This window comes from Lolium rigidum, chromosome 1 (genome assembly GCF_022539505.1).
Source record: "Lolium rigidum isolate FL_2022 chromosome 1, APGP_CSIRO_Lrig_0.1, whole genome shotgun sequence".
Classification (NCBI taxonomy): Eukaryota; Viridiplantae; Streptophyta; class Magnoliopsida; order Poales; family Poaceae; genus Lolium; species Lolium rigidum.
In genome coordinates, this window is record NC_061508.1 from 190,641,526 (window position 1) to 190,665,151 (window position 23,626).

The following is a 23,626-nucleotide window of genomic DNA, read 5'->3' on the forward strand; positions in this document are numbered from 1 at the left end:
CAGTAGTAACGCAGCAGTAGTAACACAGTAAAATAGTAAACAAGCAGCGATAGCAGTATTTAGGAACAAGGCCTAGGGAATAGACTTTCACTAGTGGACACTCTCAACTTTGATCACATAACAGAATAGATAGATGCATACTCTACACTCTCTTGTTGGATGATGAACACCACTAATTGCGTAGGATTACACGAACCCTCAATGCCGGAGTTAACAAGCTCCACAATATTCAATGTTCATATTTAAATAACCTTAGAGTGCATGACGAGATCAACACAACTAAACCAAGCACTAACATAGCATGCACACTTGTCACCTTCACACTATGTAGGAGGAATAGATCACATCAATACCATCATAGCAATAGTTAACTTCATAATCTACAAGAGATCATAATCATAGCCTACGCCAAGTACTAACACGGATGCACACACTCGTCACCATTACACCGTGCGGGAGGAATAAACTACTTTAATAACATCACTAGAGTAGCACACAGATAAATTGTGATACAAAACACATTGCAATCATAAAGAGATATAAATAAGCACTTCACTATGCCATTCATAACGGTGAATAAGTATTCTCGTGAAATATAGCCTAAGAGATCCACACGGTGCACACACTCGTCACCTTTACACACGTGGGACAAGGAGTCTCCGGAGATCACATAAGTAAAACCCACTTGACTAGCACAATGACATCTAGATTACAAGCATCATCATATGAATCTCAATCATGTAAGGCAGCTCATGAGATTATTGTATTGAAGCACATAGGAGAGAGATTAACCACATAGCTACCGGTACAGCCCCGAGCCTCGATGGAGAACTACTCCCTCCTCATGGGAGACAGCAGCGTTGATGAAGATGGCGGTGGTGTCGATGGAGGAGCCTTCCGGGGGCACTTCCCCGTCCCGGCGGCGTGCCGGAACGGAGACTCCTGTCCCCGGATCTTGGCTTCGCGATGGCGGCGGCTCTGGAAGGTTTCTCGTACCGTGGCTTTTTCGTATCGTGGTTTTAGGTCCAGGGGCTTTATATAGGCGAAGAGGCGGCGTCAGAAGGTCGAAGGGGCGCCGACACTATAGGGGGGCGAGGGCCCCCCTTGGCCGTGCCGGCCTAGGGTTTGGTGGGCCTATGCCCCCTCTCTGGCGGTTCTCGTGTGTTCTGGATGCTTCCGGGCAAAATAGGAACCTGGGCGTTGATTTCGTCCAATTCCGAGAATATTTCGTTACTAGGATTTCCGAAACCAAAAACAGCGAGAAAACGACAGCGGCCTTTCGGCATCTCGTCAATAGGTTAGTTTCAGAAAACGCATAAATATGACATAAAATGTGCATATAACATGTAGATATCATCAATAATGTGGCATGGAACATAAGAAATTATCGATACGTCGGAGACGTATCAACCATCAACCAGTTTAGACCCATCGCTTTAGTCAACGTTATTTTTAAATTCGTTGCTAAGGCTTACGCTACCCGCCTCGCCCCTCTAGCGCATAGGACGATCGACCGCAACTAATCGGCATTCATCAAAGGGAGGTGCCTGCACGAGGGCGTGCTCGCCCATCATGAAATCGCCCATGAGTTGAGGGTTAAGAAACTCAAGGGCCTCCTTATCAAACTAGACTTTGAGAAAGCCTTCGATCGGGTCAGCTGGGACTTCCTGAGAGAGGTTCTGTTGCGGAAAGGTTTCTCCCCCATGATCGTTCACCGCTTAATGCAGCTGGTCTCGGGTGGCCATACTACGGTCAACGTGAACAGTGTTATTGGGGAGAACTTCAGGAACGCGCGGGGTGTGAGGCAAGGGGACCCTCTTTCTCCGATCATGTTCGACTTTATGGTGGATTCCCTGGCGGCTATCATCGCCAGGGCTACCGAATCCGGGCACCTCAAGGGTGTGGTGCCCCACCTGATCCCGGGAGGGATCACCCACCTCCAATATGCGGATGACACCTTGATTCTGATTGAACCATCCGATATGGGGTTGGACAACCTTAAGCTCCTGCTTCTCTGCTTCGAGAATATGTCAGGGCTTAAGATTAACTTCGCTAAGAGTGAAGTCGTCGTGACAGGGGTCCCCGACCTGGAACGTCAGAGGGTCGCTAACGCCCTTAACTGCAAGCTGGGGAGCTTGCCATTACACTACCCCGGCTTACCTGTCAGCGATCGCCCCCTCTTAGTTGCTGACTGGAACTTCCTCACTGAGAAGGTTGGCCACAGGGTGGAGCCTTGGCAGGGTCTGTTCCTTGCTTCTGCCGGCAGACTGGAGCTTACCAACTCCTGCCTCTCGAGCCTTCCGCTGTTCGCTATGGGTCTCTATCTGCTGCATGACACGACGCATGCGGTGATGGACAAACACCGGTCCCACTTCTTTTGGGAGGGAGTGGGACCTAAACGGAAGTACCATATGGTGGACTGGGCCACGGTGTGCAAACCACGAGAGTTTGGAGGGTTGGGAATCCTCAACACCAAGTTCATGAACATCGCCTTATTGTTAAAATGGATCGGGAAGATCTATCAGAATGAGGAAGGCCTATGGGCAGACCTTCTTAGGGCCAAGTACCTGGGGGACCACGACTTGTTCTCCCCGGCGGTACCCACCAAAGGATCACAATTCTGGAACGCCATCCAGAAGATCAAATGGTACTTCAAATTGGGTGCGAAGCACCAGGTTAACAGTGGGCGGAGGACCTACTTCTGGTTGGACTGGTGGACGGGCACGGGGCCCCTTCGCTTTACTTTTCCTAGGTTGTTCGCCTGCTGCGACAACCACTTCGCGACTGTACATGGGGTTAGGTCCAGCGGGGGCTGGAGGATTCGCTTCCGGCGCACCTTTGGCCTCGCAGAGAGGGTGGAATGGGACAACCTCTACAGAATCTTCGACCTCTCGCCGGCCTCTGAGGGCGATGACGTGGTTCGATGGGCGCTTGAGCCATCTGGGGAGTACTCCACCTGCTCGATCTACTCCAAGTTGTCCCGGGGTGGGACGAACACTCACTTTAAGGAAATTTGGCGCACAAGGGTTCCGCCAAAAATCCGGTTCTTCCTCTGGCAACTCATCCGAGGGAGACTCCCGTCAGGGGACCAATTAGTCAAGCCGCATGGGCCATCGAATGGGCGATGTGCCCTATGTGGCGAATGGAAAACTTGCGACCATATTTTCTTCACTTGCCACATCGCTAAATTTATGTGGGCAGGAATCAGGGACCTCCTCTCCTGCTCATGGAACCCAACAGGGGCTGCGGACTTTGTCGCCATTGCCAACGGCTTGTCAGGTAGACTCCGTAGGATAGCTTGGTTTACTTTCGCAGCACAATGCTGGGCGCTCTGGAACATCCGCAACAAGCTAGCTATTGAGGGCTCCCTCATCTCTAGCTCGGCTGACGCTATCTTCAAAATGTCTATCTACATGCAGAGCTGGAGGGTTCTGGTCAGACCGAGGGACCGACCACTGCTGGACGTGGCGCTGGACGAGGTTAGGTGGCTACATGCACGGATCCGGGCCGGAGGACACTGACCCCGTCGACGACTGCACGCTGCCTCTCCTACCTGCACCGCGTGTTATAGTTTCCCTGTTACATCTATGAGTTTGTGTTATAGTTTACCTGTTACATCTACGAGTTTATCTTGGGTACTAGACTTGTCGTATTTGTATTAAGGTATCAGCACTTTGGAGGTACCAGTATGTGATGGGTGTGTGTTGTATCGCTACTCGATGATTGCCGTGATGGCTTTATATATAAAGCCGGACCAAGGGCCTTATGTTTAAAACGGAGCAACGCGCGAAGTTAGGGCAGCGAACGAAGGAAACCATCCCGACGTAAATGGACCGGCCAACGAAGGGCCCAACATTGAGCGAAATGGAGGAGGACCCCGTCTTAGAGCATCTCCAACAGGCGCTGTAAAATCTCGCGCGCTATATCGGCGATTGGACGCGCTGTATACCGCTCGCGCGCGGCATAGCGAATTTGCCCCCGGCAGAGGCTGTATTTTGCAGCGCGCGTTGGTGTGCGAAAAACGCACCTCCGCCAGAGGCGCTATTTTGCAGCGCGCGCGCGTTCACAAACTGCTAATCCGATCGTTTTTTTTTGAAAATTCATCAAACAAACTATGAAATTTGATCGAAAATACGAATATATTTAAAGTGCGACGATACAATGCGACATTTAAACGAAAATACTAAATAAAACTACTACTCGGACTGGTCGTCGGACTCCCAGTCGAAGTCGGAGCTGCTCAGTGTCGTGTCCGACACCGGCGTCGATGTCGTCGTGTACTGGAAGTTGGAGGAGGACGAGAGGACGACGGTCGATGGCCCTGCGGCGTTCTTCCTTTCCTCCTTCCTCCTCGCCGCCGCGTCGGCCTTCGCCTTCTTCCTCGCCGCGGACTCGGCGCGGCGCTTCTCACGGCTCGCCTTCTTCTTCGCTTTCATCGCCGCCTTCTCCTCCTCCTTCTGCGCGTAGAAGGCCTCCGTGGCGGCGACGTCCTCGGGGAAGCGCCGCGCCCATTCGGACGCGCGGCGCCTCGTCGCGCTCGGCGATGAGGAGGCGCTGCTCCAGCTCCCGATGGCGGCGCTGCTGTTCGCGCGTGATCATCGGCGACGGTGGCGCCAGCATCTCCGCCTGCTCGCGCGTCAAGATGTCGTGGAAGTTCATCGTCCGGCGCGAGCGGCCGAGCCGCCACGCGACGGCGTCGTACGCCCGCGCCGCCTCGTGCGCGGTGTCGAACGTGCCGAGGCGGATCCGCTCCTCGCCGGAGCGGATTTCCGCGTCGAACCGGCCGCTCGGCCGCGCGCGGACGCCGTGGTAGCCGGAGGAGGGCGGCGGCGCGGAGGCATCTCGCGGATGGAGGTGGAGCGGCGCGGGAGGAGGCGGAGCGGCCGGAGGTGGAGCGGCGCGGGAGGGAGAGAGGCGAGGAGGGAGAGAGACGCGTGGAGGAAGTGGCAGTTGGCCGCGCTCGCGCGTGGCGTGTTTATACGGCGCGCGGCATCGCACGCGGCAAGTTTCCCGCGCGGGATAGCGCGAAAGCGCGCGGGCGGCAATTTTTTTAGCGCGCGCGCCTTTTTCCCGTCTCTGCTGGAGCAGCGCGGCAGCGCTCGTGCGCGGCAAACCGGCGATTTTTTTACCGCGCAGGCCTTTTAGCGCGTCTGTTGGAGATGCTCTTAGAGCGGTGTGCCGCAAGTCTCCACTGCTAGCCCGACCCCATCGGAACGCACGAGCTGCCGCTTGCACCTAGCCCGGTCGAATTGCATTGCAGAACGAGAAAAAGAAGTGAACCCGGCACTGACATCACTCAGCAGATTCACGGTGATAAATCTCTAGCCTGCAGCATTATGCATTTATATTCGCGGTCGACTCGCAACTAGTTCACATACTTTGGACCTACCTTGGATACGGTTCAGTAAGTGTAATCCCATTCACAGAGAAACTCTGTTGCAATACGAAATCTGACTGGTCATATAAGTAGCTGCTTTGCCCATTTGACCTTGAAGCTCTCCCGAAGAAGAATGCAGGTTGCGACGGAGGCCGGAGCTCCATGCTATCCCTGGTTAGCATGAACACCACGGCTGATATGTCCGGCCTGTGGCCAGGGTCCTGCTGGACGCACAGCAGACCGATGTGGATGCATCGTAGCACCTGGAGCATACCCGTCGTCCAGTCGGTGCAGCATCTGCGATATTGTCCCTTTGGTCCAGTGATCCCAGACCTGTCAGATCGATGGTCAACATCAGTTTAGTTCTTCGGAAAACGAATTGCAGAACGAGAAAACCAAGTGAACCCGGTACTGACATCACTCAGGAGATTCACGGTGCCTTGGTCATTAGAGCTGCAGTTGCTTCTCCTGGTCACGATCTCAAGGGCCAACACGCCCAAGCTGAAGACATCGATCTTGGGCGAGACGTTCCCGTGCATCGCATACTCTGGCGCCATGTAGCCGCTGCAGAGGATGTGTGACAGTTCAGTTAGTCAGGCCTAGAAACTGTATGTGCGAGTTTGACACACACACGACACGAGCTTAGCTTACAGCGTCCCAACAACTTTGGCTGTCCGACTTTGGGTGTGACCTTCCTCTAGCAGCCTTGCGAGCCCAAAGTCTGCGATTTTCGGTTCCATGTTGTCGTCGAGAAGAATGTTGTTTGCCTTCAGGTTCCGATGGATGATCCTCATGCTTGAGTCCTCATGGAGATACAATACTCCCTTGGCAATTCCAAGAATGATGTTGTAATGTTGCTCCCAGTTAAGTCCCCTACTACCTGTTGAATAGATAAGCAAATTACTATATGATTTATCTCGAATAAAAAATTTGATAAATCATGACTACTAGTAAACTAATCATGCATACTAGCAGAGCAGACGAACAAATCGCATCTAGATACAAACCGATCACATCTACCATAAATACCAGAACTAGAAACTGTAGCAAGATCTGACAAAGATAGAGAAGAGACACATACGGTGCAGCCTGGACAGCAGCAGTGGCCATATATCATTACGCCTCACTTATCACACCAAGTTCAGAAAGAAAAAGCAAACTGCAACTATGAAACTTAATTTGCCGGGAATGCCACAGTTTTGGTGTTGTGGTATGGCGATGCACAATGTTATGTATAACTACACGTTACTAGTGATTCTTCCCTTTTCTTTTGACATACTTTTGTATGAGTAATAGTCAACTGTGATTATCATCACACTTGTCTAGTACTGCTATCTCTGAATTCAAAAACATATTGACGCAAAGAGCACAAGAACTGCCATGGTGACTCCTAAAAAGGAGCAACAACAGACCGTTCATGATATGTAAAGTGAAGAGGAAACATACCGAATAGAAAGTTGTCGAGGCTCCCATTCTTGACGTACTCATAAACGAGCAGTGTGTCATTCTGATGTGGGCAAAACCCCTGTAACCTAACAAGGTTCTTGTGCTGAAGCTCTGCCAGTAATACAACCTCATTGTGTAGCTGCTGCAACCCATGCCCTGTTGTTCCTAGGAGTGTCTTGACTGCTATCACTTGCCCGTCAGACAGTATTCCCTGAAACAGATTATCTTTCAGAGAAGGCGCGATGTGCTACAATTTCCTTCCCTCATCGCCTCACTCAGATCGATTGCTTACCTTGTATACGGTACCAAAACCACCTTCTCCGAGCTTATTCCTCTCTGAGAAGTGTTCAGTGGCCTGTTGCAATGTCGGCAAATCAAAGATGGTGCAGTGCGCTCTCCCTATCTTGTCCAGTGCTGATGCCATATGACAAGAATTTATGTAAGGAAATGGAAAATTAAGGGTCATAAAAAGGACCGCATTGCTGCTACTCACAGTGGTCGTTCTCTGTCGCCTTAATTCTTGGCCTGAAGCGAAAGCATAAACAAACTGAAAGAAGAAACATTAGCACGACGGAACAGGCAACGCCTGCAATGATTCCCGCTGCAGTCCCGTTCCTCCCTGCTCCCGATTCTGGAATAGGAGGCGTGATCGTGGCCTCCGGTGATGGTGCTGGTGCTGGCGGGGCGGCGAGCTGCAGCATCGCCCGGCCCTCGTGGAACGGCGACACGCCGTACCTCAGGGAGCACCACACCACGAAAGCGCTGGTCCACAGGGACAGGGGCCGCGCGCTCAGGTACCGCAGCTCGGTTACCCGGAAGAGCTGCCCTAGGCAGCCCTGGCACTGCGTCGGCGTCAGGTCCGGCGCGCATTGCGCGAGTCCGTAGAGCTTGGGATCGAAGTCCATCTCCCCCGTGGCGAAGTACTTCCTCGTCTCGTTGGTCCCCGCTACCGCGCGGTCGACCAGGGCGGTGAAGATGGCGGTGACGGCAGCCCTGAAGGAGGCATCCGAGGCGTTGACGCTCGCCGTGGCGGTGTCAACGACAGGGCTGATCACGAGTTCCCATATGTAGTACATGTAAGACGACGCGCCTCTGAAGCTGGAGAAAAATGGATGCACAAGAACAATAGAAAACCATGGAGTTGATTGCCATACACCAATTCCGAGACGAGCCACTGGTCCCCTTGGAGGAAGTCGAGGAACCGGGTGCCGGCGAAGCGGAGGACGCACGCGTCGCTGTAGACCGCGACGCCCTTGTCCTGCGGGCAGGCATGCTGCGCGTCCTGGAACGCCGCCGCGACGCAGGCGGCGCAGGCGGAGGCGTTGGTGTCCCCGCGGCAGAGCGCTAGGGCGTTGGCCTGATCGGGCGCCGCGCCGACGGAGGCGGTGACGAAGCCCGACGGCGAGGCGGAGGCGTTGGCTGGGAGCGCCGCGGCGAGGAGGTCCAGGTTCGCCTGGAACGTGCCGTTGGCCGTGTAGACGGAGCCGTCGCAGGAAATCTTCAGGGTCACCGCCGCCGGCAGCAGCAGCACGAGGGCAAGGACGACGGCGGTGGCATAGCGGGCAGCAATCATCGCTAGCGGCAGTGGATGACGAGTTGCTACGCCTGGTTGACGAGTCAAATCACATCACTCGGTACAAGGGAGTGGCAAACCATGGTTGACGAGTCAAAAATGGTTGACCGACCGGACCCCATATGCATACGCAGCCAAGGATTTCGGGCACGTTTTGGGCCAAGATTCCTTTTTTTCTATTTTTTTTGTTGAACCGCACTACCTCGCGGCGTCGCACAAAACTCAACCCGTGCGGCGGCTGTATCTTCCGCGCTTTCTCCTGGCTCAGAAGTACAGACAACAGTGCATTGTTGTGCAGCGGCTCAGCGCATGCATCCGTGTTGGAATAAAGGCAGCGGTTGCTCCATTCCATGCACGGTGACTTTTTTGCGGACATCCGCATGATCATCTGATTGTCTGAAGCATGTATTGTACTATAATACTACCACTACATGAAAATTTTGCTCTAACGTAGCAAAATAAAATAAAATTAAGTAGAAAATGATAGTGTGACTCCAACAACAGTGACATTGGCTTTAACTTGAGATCTATCAGATTTCCTGTTCATTGATTTTGCGCAATATTATTTTGTATAAAAGAACAAATTAACAAATCTTGGATTATTTTAGTAGCAGTTTAGCCGGTTGCAACTAGCCACCTACTAGAAGAACCAAAAGGGCACTCATGTGCATTATCTCAGTAGCACTTCCCAGATTATGTAGTCACAGTTATTAGGTTATTTATGTAACAATTACAGAATGATGTTTATAAAATGCAATTACCAGATAATCCTCACTGGCAACTATCTGATTATTCAATATCAACTGCCAAATTAATTAGACACAATGGCCAGGTTAATTAGTCACAGTTATCAGTTAATTAGTCACAATGACCATGTTGTTTATAAAAGCAATTGCCAGATTATATCAGTAGCAGTGACCGGATTAAGTAGTCATAGCTACCAGGTTATATGTACCGTAAGTATCTAACACCAATGGTGTTTGTCTATCCCCAACCTAAACTACCAGATGGAAAATAAACTCACGATGTGTAGCTGATTGTTACAATAACACGTGTGGCGGCCATCTAGCCGAGATGCGGCTGCTGCTCCAGGGAGAGACTGCGCCCATCGCTCGAGGAAGAAAACGGCGAGCACACTGCCTTCAAGGCAGCTCCAAGCAAGAAGAGACGCTGGCGAGCTCCTCGCTTTTGAGGCAGATTCTAGGAGAAGAACTGTTGCGCCGCGACGGTGCCCGTGGCCATGACACCTTCCGCGGCGGAGTCGGCTTAAACTGGCGGCGAACGAGCCCGTCAGGCTGCGCCCCCTCGGACTGGCGGCGGCGCGACCGGCCGGCTCGAGTCTCACTGCTGGAAGGCGACGGCGGCCTCCCGCGCAGCTCCGTGCTCGGTGGCGACGGCGGCCTCCCGCACGGCTCCGTGCGCAGCCGCAGAAACGGCCTCCTCCTCTCTTCCCGTTGTGGCCTCGGAGCATTCACAATAAGACTGATCATTGTGGCCTCGGAGCATTCACAATAAGACTGATCATAGTGCTAGTATCATAGCTAGTATCCGAAAACCCTCCCTCCCAGTTAACCGCGAGCGCAGTCAGGTTGGCGCGAAGCGCGCGCAAGTCAATTCCGTTTTGGTTTTGTAGGCTCGCTCTGCATGCACTGGCGTTAATTAGTCTATTTGTCGTCACGTGCGCCGCACTAATCGCTAGTGAAAGCTGTTGCCAGCTGGCCCAGCTAATCAGATTCCTGCGGGAAAGAGACTTGCTGGTGCGTATTTTTTTCTCTTTCCATGCAAGAGCATGGAAGCTGTTGCTAGCTAATCCGCGCAGGCGTTGCTTGCTTTGCCAATTTTGGCTTCTATATTCCTTTTTCTCATTTCGCTTTTAATATTCTTTTTTTATTTGATACGTTAATTTATGTTTTTTGACTATCTTTTACAATTCCCTTTTATGGAACGGTGGTTTTTAATGGCCCGTGTTTCTTTTTCTAGTTCCATTTTTTTACAATTCTCTTTTTTCGTTACTATGTAAGCTGATTCACTTTTCTTAACCAACTATTAAAATTCCCTTTTTCGGGTTAGTGGTTTTTCGGGAAAAAATAACTGGTGGGAGATTCACTTGCAACTCAAATGAATTACCACTTGATACTCAAATTAAGTACCGTTTTAAGTTGTAAGGTAAAAAAGTTAATAAAATATTTTAAATTAAAATAAACTTTTAGGGTTGCTAGGCATTTATATTTACTTTTGATACATAACGGGCACCGGGTTGATAACTTTAAACAAAAAAAGGAGTCGCTAAAATATTCTAAATGAAATTATTTTTTTAGGATTGATAGTTATTTATTTTTACCATTGATAAATAACGGATCACCAAGTTGATAGCTTGCAAACTAAAAACGATTCACTAAAATATTCTAAATGAAATACTTTTTAGGGTTGGTAGTTATTCATATTTACCTGTGACAAATAACGGGGCACCGGGTTGATAGCTTGTAAATTAAAAATAATCACTAAATATTCTAAATAAAATACTTTTTAGGGTTGATAGTTATTTATTTTTACCATTGATAAATAACGGGTCAACGGGTTGATAGCTTGCAAATTAAAAAAGAGTCACTAAAATATTCGAAATGAAATACTTTTTAGAGTTGGTAGTTATTCATATTTACCGGTGATAAATAACGGGACACCGGGTTGATAGCTTGTAAATTAAAAATAATCTCTAAATATTCTAAATAAAATACTTTTTAGGGTTGATAATTATTCACATTTACAATTGATAAATAACGAGAAAAGGGGTTGATAATTTGTAAGATAAATAGTCGCTAAAATATTCTAAATGAAATTAGTTTTTTGGGATGATAACTGTTCCCATTTACCGTTGATAAATAACGAGAAAATGGATTGATAAATTGTAAGATAAATAGTCGCTAAAATATTCTAAATAAAATTAGTTTTTTGGGATGATAAATTTTCACATTTTCCGTTGATAAATAACGAGAGAAGGGGTTGATAAATTGTAAGATAAATAGTCGCTGAAATATTCTAAATGAAATTAGTTTTTTGGGAGATAACTTTTCACATGTATAGTTCATAAATAATGGCAGAGGGGTTGATAAATTATGAGCTAAAATATTCCCAAAATATTATATATGAAATTAGTTTTTCGGGTTGATAACTTTTTTCATATTTACCGTTGATAAATAACGGGACGATGGTTGATAAATTGTAAGCTAAAAAATTCGGTAAAATATTTTCTAAGTGAAATTAGGTGTTCGTGTCGATAACTTTTCACATCTACTGTTGATAAATTGGTTGATAAATTGTAAGCTAAAAAATCGCTAAATTATTCTAAATAAAATTAGGTTTACGTGTCGACAACTTTTTATATTTACCGTTGATAAATAACGGGACGAGGGATTGATAAATTGTAAGCTAAAAAAATTGATAACATATTTTAAATAAAATTAGCTTTTTAGGTCGATAAGTTTTCACATTTACCATTGCTAAATAATGAGTAGAGCGATTGATAATTTGTGAGTTAAATCGGAGTTATTGTTTAAAACTAAAATGGTTTCAGTTTCATAATTAGGATATATTTTGGCTGATACCATATTTTCGTATAATAAACGCACGCATCATACTGCATTTTTTAAATCATGAATTGTAAACTTAATTAATCAAGAATCATACTTATGAAAACCGACGCAAGTGATCAAAACGGTGTGCCACGCAGTCATTATTTAATTCGGTTTTTCCAGTTTTTTTTTACTTTAAAACGCTTTTATCATTTTTGCTTTTTACCGTGTTATTGATACTACAAAAGCATATTCGCCCGCTTAGTGCTACGAACCGACGGTATACCAGTTGGTCGGCGCGTTGGGTGATGCACTGAAGCTGCAGGTCGCGGGATCGAATCCCGCTGCCTTGTTTATTTTTTCGAGCGCGCTCGCTGAAGGACGAAAATGGATGAAGGGATGGATCGCTGACGGGCCTGCGCGCGGTCGACCGTTAGCTAGGGTAGCTAGTATTATGCATTAACTTTTCCCGTTATCAATGCTGATGTAGCAGCTAATTAAGGAGCTGAGAGAAGATTAGAGTAACATAGGTAGATACCGTATAACAGCGCAAAAAACGAGAAAAGTTAATGCTAAATAAATCTTGTACACAAATTTGCATTGAGATTCTAAAAAACAATAAATATAGCATGATTATGATACTACTTCATAATACTACCCACTATATAGATACTTACCACTATGGCCAGCCTAAGGTGGTGGGAGGCACCGTGAGGATAAGATGTGCTGGATCCCATAAGAGAGCGATGCGTTTTTTCTTCCTAATATGAACCGACGCACGGAGCGTTATCATGCGGCGCTTATCCGTATCATTTTCCGGGTTAATTGGATCTATGGGATTGCCATGGTAATTTTCACCGGCAGGAGAAATGCCATTACAAAAGCTAGACTTGGAGATATGCCACTCTAACTTCTTCATACTTCTACTTATGCCATTTTCTCCATTTAAGAGAATAACAATTCCAAAAATTCATGTATTTCAGAGGAAGAAGCAACGGATCGATACATATCATCTCAGGAAGAAGACAACCACCGATTGAATCTTCACTTAGCTACGCATCGCACTAGTGCCTCCATTAAAAAACTTGAACCAAATCTGAGAAGAAGGTTGGTACGAACGGGAGATCTGGTGGATGGCGCTGGTGGCCGGACAGTTACGACTTGGCTTCCAACAACGAGGATGAGCAGATGAGGCGAGCTCAGGCACGGCTGAAGCCACGGCGCCGTCCACCAGCCGCGCATGCGTCCAGCCCCTTGGCGACCTCTTCCAGCAGCGGCCGGATCCAACCCAGACCGGCGCCACCACGCCCTCCTCCAGCAACAACGTTGCGCGATTGGGTCCTCCAACCATGGCGTCGCGCGAGCGCCTTTAGCGCCGGCCTACTCCGACCGCTACCGTCGCCAGGGTTCGTGCGTGCGCGCGAGTTCGAGCGGGGAATTTTGATGCAGTTCGAGTTTTCCATACGAGGTATATGGATACATACAGGAGTATAAGGGGTGTATATAAGGGGTGTATATGATTTGGTATTGAAGAGAATTGCATAGATAGAGGTATAAAAAAGTTAGAGTGGCATATTTCCAACTTTCGTTTTTGTAATAGCACTTATCCAACCAGTGAAAGTTGCAATGGCATAGATCCAATTAACCCCTTTGTTTTGAGACAGAAGACGGGTCAATGGACAATGGTCACTGTATTGATTATATAGTATAAAATTTAAAATCCAACAACTAGGGTCATGCCTGAGTCTGACGTCTGACGTGGACAAATCCGCGTTCCGCGGCCTTGCCACCAGTGGAACCGAACCATGGGCATGCTTGCACTTTTGCGCTTACGCCCCAAAAGATTCAGTAACATTTAGGCCCTGTTCGCAAAATACTCTTAGATTTACGGATTCTCTCAAAAAAATTCAGATCCTGCACCTATGAATCTTGTTTCCATCCTTAGGGCGTCCGCAAAACCTGTGCAGGAATCTTAAACCCTGCCGTCGATAATTAAGGCCGTGTTCCAGGACAGAAATGCCGGCTTGGATGGGGCCTGGAGGGTGACCGTATCGCTTCCGAGCATCGTCACGACTGATGACATCATTGGTCGGGCCGCCGGGTTTCCCTGCACACACAGGAGACCTACGTGGAAGCATTTCAGCACGTCGCCCTCATGAAAACTTGCGCCCATGCACGGGTCCACTATCTCCGTCACCATCCCGGCCTCCCAGTGCTCCCATACCTGCATCTCAGTTTGAAGCCTTGAGCCAGAGCGCATCATCGCTACACTTAGCAACAATGATCGTGGTTGGTGCTTACCATGGTCAAGAGATCTTCAGACCTCCCGGAGTTGCTGCAGCCGTTGTTCTTCCTCCCTGTTATGATCTCCAGCACAATTACGCCAAAGCTGAACGCGTCCGATTTCACCGAGTAGTTGCCGCGCGCCACGTACTCGGGCGCCATGTATCCACTGAAACAAGAAATTAGGCATACTTCTTTCACTCAGTAGCCAAAATGAAAGGTTATACGACGGAGTAGAACTTTGAACACACAGTTAACGCTGAGTTTTGCAGGAGTACAGACTAGGTGCCGACGACGCGGTTGGTGACGGCCTGCGTCTGGTCGCGCACAAAGATCCTCGCAAGGCCAAAGTCCGAGATTTTGGGGTTCATGTTCGCGTCTAGCAGGATATTGCTGGCCTTGAGGTCACGGTGGACAACTTTGAGCTGAGAATCTTCGTGGAGGTACTGCAGGCCCCGAGCAACGCCGTTTATGATCTTGTACCTCTGCTCCCAGTCCAGCTGCTCACGTTTCTCAATGTCTTAAAAGTAGAAACGGTCATTCATGGATGTGATGATATTATGCTAGCTTGCCATGCATGGAAAATGTGTGGATAGAGTACCAAAAAGAATCAGGTCGAGGCTCCGATTGGGGACGAACTCATAGACGAGTAGCCGCTCCTGCTGCTCCAGGCAGACGCCGACCAGCCTGGTGAGATTCTTGTGCTTCAGCTTGGCCACCAACGCGAGCTCGTTCTTGAGCTCCTCCCCTCCCTGCGACAGTCGCTTCACCGCTATCTCGTCGCCGTTGGGCAGGGCGCCCTGAGCAAATAAAACCAATGATCCATGAGCATTTTTTCAGTACAGAGACCCCAGGAGGCCAGGACGATATGCTTGCTTTCCTGGCAACCTTGTACACCGTGCCGAACCCCCCTTGTCCGAGCTTGTTGCTCTCGGCGAAATTAACCGTGGCGGCTCGCAGGGTGGAGACGTCGATCAGGATCGAATCCACCATTTCGATGTCCTCTGTTTCAGTAGAATAACTTGGATCTGTTCAAGTATCAGATAGACAAGGACAAGTCATATCTTCTATTTCAACTTGAGGAAAAAGTGCCGAGTTATTGAATCTTGAAGGAACATATATATATACATGGATTCTTCACTTGTGCTGCTGACCGCCGGCGCTTCCAGAAACAGAAGCAAACCACAAGGTTCAAGGCTGATATAATAGGGAGCAAGATTGCAGGAACCACGACGGGAACGCTCAACTTTCTCTCTCCTATGAGTGAAATAAAGATTGCGTGAGCAAAACATCGTGTAAAACAGATTCAATCGGATTGATGGTCACATGTTTCTGATTTTTTTAAAGGATTTATTTATCTTTTTTTTAAAATTTAGTAGCTAGCGTGAGAATTAACGGGAAGATGCTTTAACATACCTCCTCCTGCCACTCGTGGCGTCCCAACCGTTGGCTGCACAGCCGGCGCCGGCGCTCCCCTGCTCCGTGAAGCCAGACGCACCATCGCCGGTCCATTGTAGAAGGGTGATGTCTCGAACCTGTAGGTGCAGTTGAACCATAGGGTCCTGCCTCCGGTGTGGTTCAAGAAGGCAGGCAGCGATGTCATTATGAGCCGGGCAAGGCACCTCCGGCACTCAGCCGGCGTCTGGTCCGGCGTGCACTGAGCCACGGTGTACACCTTGTGGGGCTGCAGGTCGAAGTCGGCCTCCCCGGTGGCGAACCTCCGTGTGGAGTTGTAGGCGGCGTAGTCGGCGGTGTCGTTGACGAGAGCGGCCAGGAGGCGGTTGTACCGGGCCGGGTCTGACGTAACGTTGCCGAGGTTGTAGATGTTGCTCATGTCAAACTGCGGGCCGTAGTCGTCGGAGGAGAGGACGTGCACGTCGGAGTAGTGGAGGATGCAGGCGTCGTAGTAGATGCTGGCGTCCTTTTGGTAGGAGCAGTAGTTGGGCAGGTCCAGGAAGGCCTGGGTGAGGCAGGTGAAGCAGGTGGTGGCGTTAACGTCGCCGCGGCAGAGCCCCATGGCCCAGAGCTGCTCCGGGACGGCGCCGACGACCGCCGCGGCGAAGAGGTCCGGGGACGCCGAGGCGTTCCTGGGCACCGTGGCGGCAGCGAGGTCGAGGTGGGCCTGGTACGTGCTGTTGGGCTTGTAGAAACTGCTGGCGCCGCACACTGTGAAGGGGTACGTGGGATAACCCGCGGCGCGGAGCGCGAGCAGCGCGACGGCGATGGCGGCGGCCACGGGCAGCAGGTGGTGGTCATCCATGGCGCGATAGAGGTGGATGCATGGTAGGAACGAGGATGAGGTTATGTTATGCAGACCCTATACTAGACCAGGGAAAATTAGTCACCATCGTCTATCTCAATTCTCAAGCAGTCAATATGCGTCAACGACGGGCGCGTGCTGACGAGGGCATAAGGACTAGCAATGCCTTTGTTTCCTGTCCGGTCTCGGGTCAACCATGGCGGCCGTCCGCGTGCCAAGTTGCTCATCTGATGGGGGCACCATATTGGGTCCCCGGAGCCCGGAGCGAGGGCGACAACCGAACCAACAACGCACCAAGCCGCCTTGTGCGACCACCACCAACTGAAAATCAGGTCCAGTACAACCAGGGACAACATGGCCGTAATTATTTTGCAGTGACCGTGGCCTTCCATGCATACAGTACACTGCCACTGCTGCGTACATTAGCTAGCTGCCTTACGACGAGTCCTGAGACTTGCTCACCGTGTAACACAATGGCTCGCCACCTCCTCCTGGTCATGGTGGCCGTCGCCCAGCTCGTGCCCCGCGCCACTGGCTACCCATGGCCCGAGTGCGGCGGCAACAAGACGTTCAACGCCAACAGCACGTACCAGGCCAACCTCAACCACGTCGCCGCCATGCTGCCCAACAAGGCCTCCGCGTCCGCGACACTCTTCGCCACCGCGGCCGCCGGCGTCGCCCCGGACCGAGTCTGGGCCATGGGGCTCTGCCGCGGCGACTCCGACGCCGCGTCCTGCTTCGCCTGCCTCACCCAGGGGTTCCAGGACCTGCCCAACGACTGCTCCTACGACAAGCAAGCCACCATCTACTACGACGCCTGCATCCTCCACTACTCCGACGCCCCGTCCTCTCCGCCGCCGACACCGGCCTGTCGGCCGACACGTATGCCCAGCCGTTCCTAGTGAATATCACGTCGGACCAGCTGCGGTTCAATCGCATAGTGGCCGACCTCATGAACGCCACCGCGGAGTACGCCGCGTACAACTCCACGCGACGCTTCGCCACCGGGGAGGCCGACTTCGACCAGGAGTTTCCCAAGGTGTACAGCCTGGCGCAGTGCACGCCGGATCAGACGCCGGCGCAGTGCCGGGAGTGCCTCGCCGGGATCATAGCGTCGACCCTGGCGGATTTCTTCCAGAATGACCTCGCTCCCAGGGCGCTTTGGGTCAATTGCAACTACCGGTACGAGGTCGGAGGACTCGGAGTCGGCGGGCCCTTCTACAATGGGCCGGCGATGGTCCGGCTCGCATCATCGCCCCCTGCAGTGCCGGCGCCGGCGTCAGCTCCAGCTGTGCATCCAGAGACTGAGCCGACGGCGGGAGGTGAGCTCAAAGACTTTTATCTCCCTTCCGTAAATCAAATCAATGTGCCAACGTATTTGACGGGATGTTTACCTAGTACATTCGTTATTCTAACAGGGGGAAGAAAGTACAGTGTGTCCGGTCTGGTTCTTGTAGTCATGCTGCCTACTCTAGCAGGCTTGAACCTTGTGGCTTGCCTCTGTTTCCGGAGGCTTCAGCGGCCAGCAGCACAAGCGAAACAGCAATGTACGCTCTTGCGAATTCAGTGATTTTACAGCATCAAAAAACCCTTGTGAAATTCAAGGACCTATATATGCAACTGAAATTTGAACAGATCCTATGCATTCCGGCAAAGCAGAGGACATCGAAATGGTGGACTCGATGCAGATCGACGTGTCCACACTGCGAGCCGCCACTGTGGACTTCGCCGAGAGCAACAAGCTCGGCGAGGGCGGCTTCGGCACGGTGTACAAGGTTGTGACGAGCAATCATGCAATGTCCGGGCAGTTTCTGTACTGACTGGTTTGAGCTGTTCAGGGCGTCCTCCCCAACGGCGACGAAATAGCGGTGAAGCGGCTGTCGCAGAACTCGACGCAGGGAGTGGAGGAGCTCAAGAACGAGCTCGCTTTGGTAGCCAAGCTGAAGCACAAGAACCTGGTCAGGCTCCTTGGCGTCTGCTTGGAGCAGCAGGAGCGGCTGCTCGTCTACGAGTTGGTCCCCAACCGGAGCCTCGACCTGATCCTTTTCGGTACTGCGCGCTTGAATCAAGTTCAACTCTGAATCTGATACACATTTTCTCTAAAAAGCGTGAAATCATCATATCGACTCCTTACTTAATTTCGTTTACGATTGATTTTCATCAGATGCTGAGCAGCGTGAGCTGCTGGACTGGGGCCGGAGGCACAAGATCATAAACGGCATCGCCCGGGGCCTGCAGTACCTGCACGAAGACTCGGAGCTCAAAGTTGTCCACCGTGATCTCAAGGCCAGCAACATCCTGCTGGACGCGGAAATGAGACCCAAGATTTCTGACTTTGGCCTCGCCAGGATGTTCGAGCGTGACCAGACCCAGGCCGTCACGAACCGCGTCATCGGCACCCAGTCAGTACTCCGCACAGCACTAGCAACCATAAGAATGTCCAATTTCCGCGTTAGTAAAATTGATCACATGTTTCAGTGGGTACATGGCGCCAGAGTATGCGATGCGGGGTAACTACTCCGTTAAGTCGGACGCGTTCAGCTTCGGCGTCATGGTTGTGGAGATCGTCACGGGGAGGAAGAACAACCACAGCTACGACTCCCAGAAGAATGGAGACCTCGTGACCACCGTAAGTGCAATCTGTTGCCCATTGTCTCTCTAACTCTTGCAAGTTCTGGTGTAAAGTTTGGCTCACCGCCGTACGTGCAGGTATGGGAGCACTGGGAGGCCGGGACGGTGACCGAGTTGGTGGACCCGTGCATGGGCGGCAGCTTCCCGGTGGGCGACGTGCTGAGATGCATCCAAGTTGGGCTGCTGTGCGTCCAGGGAGACCCGCTGGCCCGGCCCATCATGTCGTCGGTTGTGATGATGCTCGGCAGCGACAGCGATACGGTCAGCCTCCAGGCCCCTTCCAAGCCACTGTTTTTCACAACCACGGCGATGTCGGTGCTGGGTTAGCCACGGGTCTCTCCAGAACAATTTTCCGGATTGAGATATCTATATCTACTAGTACAAATGTCCGTGCGTTGCCATGGGACCTCAAATTTTATTTCTCATGCACATATATAGTTTACAACTCACTATAATTTTTTTTAAAAAAAATCAGAAATATTATAATGTACTACAACATGATAATAACGAAGCAATAACATACAAGATTGTTGTTAGGGATGAAAGTGGAGCGGAAAGTTTCCGACTTTCCCGTGGAAAAATGAAAATTGAATGGAAATATGAAAATGGAAATGGAGTTTTGCAAAACGAAAATGGGACATTTTTGGCGGAAACAAAAAACGGAGCAACGTTTTCCGGCGGAACAGGTGCGGAAACAGAATTTCTATTTTCGGCTAATATGGAATTTCCAATTTAGGGTTAATGTGCATCGCCCAATCCCACATGCCAGTCACATGACCTTGCCATTCCAAACTTCCAAAGCGGCTCTTCCCAAAATTGGCAATCACGTAATCCCATCATTTTGTGGAGGCTTCCAAGGTTTTAGCTTCCCTTATTCCATAGTAAATCAAGGACCATGCTAGAATTAGGAAACTACTTTGCTGGCTTGTTTGAATGCGTGAGATTTTTTTGTATGATTTAAGGGTTTTCTTGATTCCAGCCAATATCTGCATGTTGTTGACAATATCTGGTTCCGTTTTTGTTTCCGGGGTTTCTGCATTCGTTTTTTTCTTTCGCAAAAAAATTGTGAAAACAAATGTGGCACCACTTAGTTCCGTTCGTATCTGCCCCGTTTTCATCCCTAATTGTTGTGCATGTACATGGTTCCAGTTCTAGCATGATACTACATGTTTGTGCAACAATTTAAACTAAAATGGTCTACGAGCAAATAGACTTGGCATGATTTGACCAACCTACCAATGGTTATCCCAAGTGCCGGGAATATTAGAATGGACAAAATAGAAATATTTAATACTTCAGTTTTTTAGTCGTGTATAGTTGGACGACTTAAATTTCATAAATTAACCACCCTATACATTGCATAGTATGTAAACAAATATTAACTACTTCAGATGTCAGTATATAGTTCGTTAACTCTATTCAGAAAACATAGGAGATGGATCAACTATTTTTAACAAATACATAACAAAGATTTTGACATATAACTATTGCACGGCACTATATTATTTAAACAGTAGCATGGTTATGTTAAAGAGGAGACATAAGTATTAAAACATAGAAGGGAGCAATTACATCTGCTAAGCCAAGGACTGCATCATGATACACTGGTTATAAAAAAAAGATCATCGCACATATAACATAGTATACATAAAATTCATGTCTACCATAGTGTTAAAAAATTAATAAGACACTAATTTTCTTAAAACCGATCAAAATTAATCCATTAATATCGCTTATATAAAAAAACATCCACTCAAACCAACAAAAACGCTAGCAGAAAAGCTTCCCATGGACAACACACCCCTCTTTTTTATTCATGTTGTTTTGATAACCTGAAGTTTACATTACTTGTTAATTTCTCAAACATGTAAAAACGAACAGGCCCTGAACATGCAAACCCTGTTCGACCTGATACACTTGTATTATTCCTAGATCTTACAATAAATCATTGGTAGATCTAGTAAGCTCTCTTTTCAAGATACATATGAAATGATTGTTAGAGATCAATCAATAATTAGAGACTTTGTTGAAAATGGCCGTCAATTATCACAAATTTCTGCACCTGAAGTCATGTCAAGAATGGCAATTGGTTAGGGCGAGGGACCTCATTGGATTTGGAAATATAGTGCATTTGAGGCATAGTGAAAATGGAACAACAGGAAATATATAACTCAAACATTATATCATGAAAAAAAACTTCAAGTATTACTAATCCAAGTTTGCTACATTATTTCTCCTACGAACCTGATCCGGCCAAGAATTTTGGGCCCATTAAGATTACTCTGCAAACTAAGAGCTTCATAGTTATTTATTGTGACAAGATAATTACATTACTCCATCTCTATTGAATTATTTTGACATGTAGGCTAATTACATTTTGAACCATGTACATTATACACCATTTCCAATTGTATCCATCAAAGTTGTAGAAAAACATCAGGATACCATAAGAGGACACTATACACTAAGGGAATGAAAGCTTTCTAATATATAAGCATAGGAGATGGAGATATGTCATATGTGGCTCAACAAATCAAAGGACTTATCTTTTACCTTGTATAATGTACATGCATTCATGGAAGCCTGAAACATTAGTTTAAATCTGGGGTTTCAAATTATCTGCTTCCAAACGCATCACATGCACAAAAATTAGATTATCCCTCTCAGCTTATTTTGATTTACGTTCATATATAGTTTACCTGTTTGTTAATTAGTCCTAGATGTGATGTTGAACAGGAACCAAGTCTTATTAAACGTTATTTCATATCTAGACTTGCTAGATCATCCATTCATAAAGCTTGAATTCTGATAAAATCGTGACTAAAGTAATAAGAACATCTCATTACCTTTGATATTTCATCTCCTGGAGTAGCATTATTGCCTTATTGGTAACCATCACCGAAGTATTTGTTTACAAGAACAGTTAGATAGTATCATTAAACTCAAACCTAATCATTACCTTGAAGTCACAGAGCAGGTGCATACGTCTGCTTGACACTGTGAGAAGATATCACAAAACTTTGGAACTGCAGAGGTGATCGCCCTAGGCCAGCCGTGAGAGCCAACTCCATTGATCAGGAGCCTACTTTGCGTGAGCCTCCTGGGTACTATGAAGACCTCTCCTCTCCATTGAGAGGGAGCATTGATAGACATGCTGGATAATGGAGGATTCGTTCCAGGTTCAGAATGCTCATATGAACATAGGAAAAAATCGCCTGAAAAGAAATCGGTAATGTTCAGATCTTCTCCAATGTGTTGCTACACAAAGACTATCGCAGCTCCATTGTCACTCGGCTCCACGTTGTGTGTGCATATTCTCTTTTCCTATCCTCTACATTTTGTAGCGTTAGTCTCATAACTCTTCTGCTCCTTCTTGCTTTAGTAGAGCTACATATCAAAATGTTGCCAGTATTATACTAAATTGCAAACAAAGGGCTAAAATAATCAAGGAATGAGACAATGTAATAGCAAGACTACATCTTTAGCAGCTCTGACATTAAGTTACACAATTCATTGCTAATCGCAGACTACATCTTTAGCACCATTGCATTGATGAGTTTGCCATGATATATAGTAATGGTCAAGCATTTACTTTGATCTTGTGCAGAACCAGTATGATATCTAATTTCGTCTTTTCTTCAAAACATGAAGACAACAAACACTAAGAAATAGTTAATCACACTCTTTGAACTAATACAACATGGGAACAAGTCCTCCCAGGAATAGACAGTAGATGGAAAAGCAAACGGGTAAAAAGTATTCTCTTTGAGTTATCATGCTATAGAATTAGAGCCCCTTCTCGAGATCAAGTTGTTGATTACACTAAATTTCAACATCGTAAAATATTTGTTTTGTCGTAGAGATGAGAACAAAGTAGCAGACCAGCTGGTAGCTGCTGGATGTGGTATGGGGGCTGAAACCACAGGCCTCCTGAATCTTCTCAAACTCATTTGTCCTTCCAGGCTTACAAACTAATCTACGGAGTGAAAATCCATAACTTGCATATGCTATAACTTTTTGCCTCATTCAGTTATCCTTTTCAATACTTGCATTTGTAAGCATGCTTTCTATGTAAATTTTTCAACTTTTCAGAATTTTCTATTTAACCATCTAATTTCCTTCACAGAGTGGCAAACGGGCAATGCCTGATCTATCCAAAATCTTTGTCTTGAGCTGAAGTTGTGCGAGCCAGGTTCAAGCAACCGGCTTCCTAGTCATCATCCTAACTCTTTTCCAGAGTTACTATAAGTTAAACATAATCAGAAGTTGCATTTTATTCTTATCAATTTACCGCTATATAAAGAAATAACCTTTTCTTCTCAGGCAATACGATGTCCATGGAGACCTTCTCCACCGGGACACCCGTCCAGGAGGAGACGCACGCGCTGGATGTCAGCCTCGGTGACCACCGGCCCGGCGGACGTGATCAGGGACGTGAGTTCCAGCTTTTCGCCGCGAAGCTCTGCTGCATGTAATCACGAAATATT

General features: G+C 48.3%; 1 protein-coding gene and 2 pseudogenes across 1 annotated transcript; 1 reads left to right on the forward strand and 2 right to left on the reverse strand.

The window, feature by feature from the left end:
- Positions 1 to 5,375: 5,375 nt before the first annotated feature.
- On the reverse strand, positions 5,376 to 7,821 carry LOC124682875 (annotated as a pseudogene).
- A 6,116-nt stretch (positions 7,822 to 13,937) lies between these two features.
- On the reverse strand, positions 13,938 to 16,508 carry LOC124686650 (cysteine-rich receptor-like protein kinase 6). Its single transcript, XM_047220563.1, has 7 exons — positions 15,665 to 16,508; positions 15,377 to 15,505; positions 15,137 to 15,276; positions 14,850 to 15,048; positions 14,531 to 14,768; positions 14,267 to 14,417; positions 13,938 to 14,189 (listed from the first exon to the last, which is right to left on the reverse strand). The coding sequence occupies exons 1-7, from the start codon at positions 16,506 to 16,508 to the stop codon at positions 13,938 to 13,940; spliced, it is 1,953 nt and encodes a 650-aa protein (XP_047076519.1).
- A 473-nt stretch (positions 16,509 to 16,981) lies between these two features.
- LOC124653888 lies at positions 16,982 to 19,466 on the forward strand (annotated as a pseudogene).
- The last annotated feature ends 4,160 nt before the right edge of the window (positions 19,467 to 23,626 follow it).

Coding starts and splice junctions, on each gene's coding strand:
- LOC124686650 (XM_047220563.1), bottom strand. CDS start 16,508: ATGGATGACCACCACCTGCTGCCCGTGGCCGCCGCCATCGCCGTCGCG. Junction 15,506..15,664: donor GCCACGAGTGGCAGGAGGAG/GTATGTTAAAGC, acceptor TTTCACTCATAG/GAGAGAGAAAGTTGAGCGTT. Junction 14,418..14,530: donor AACCGCGTCGTCGGCACCTA/GTCTGTACTCCT, acceptor TTCTTGTTTCAG/TGGATACATGGCGCCCGAGT.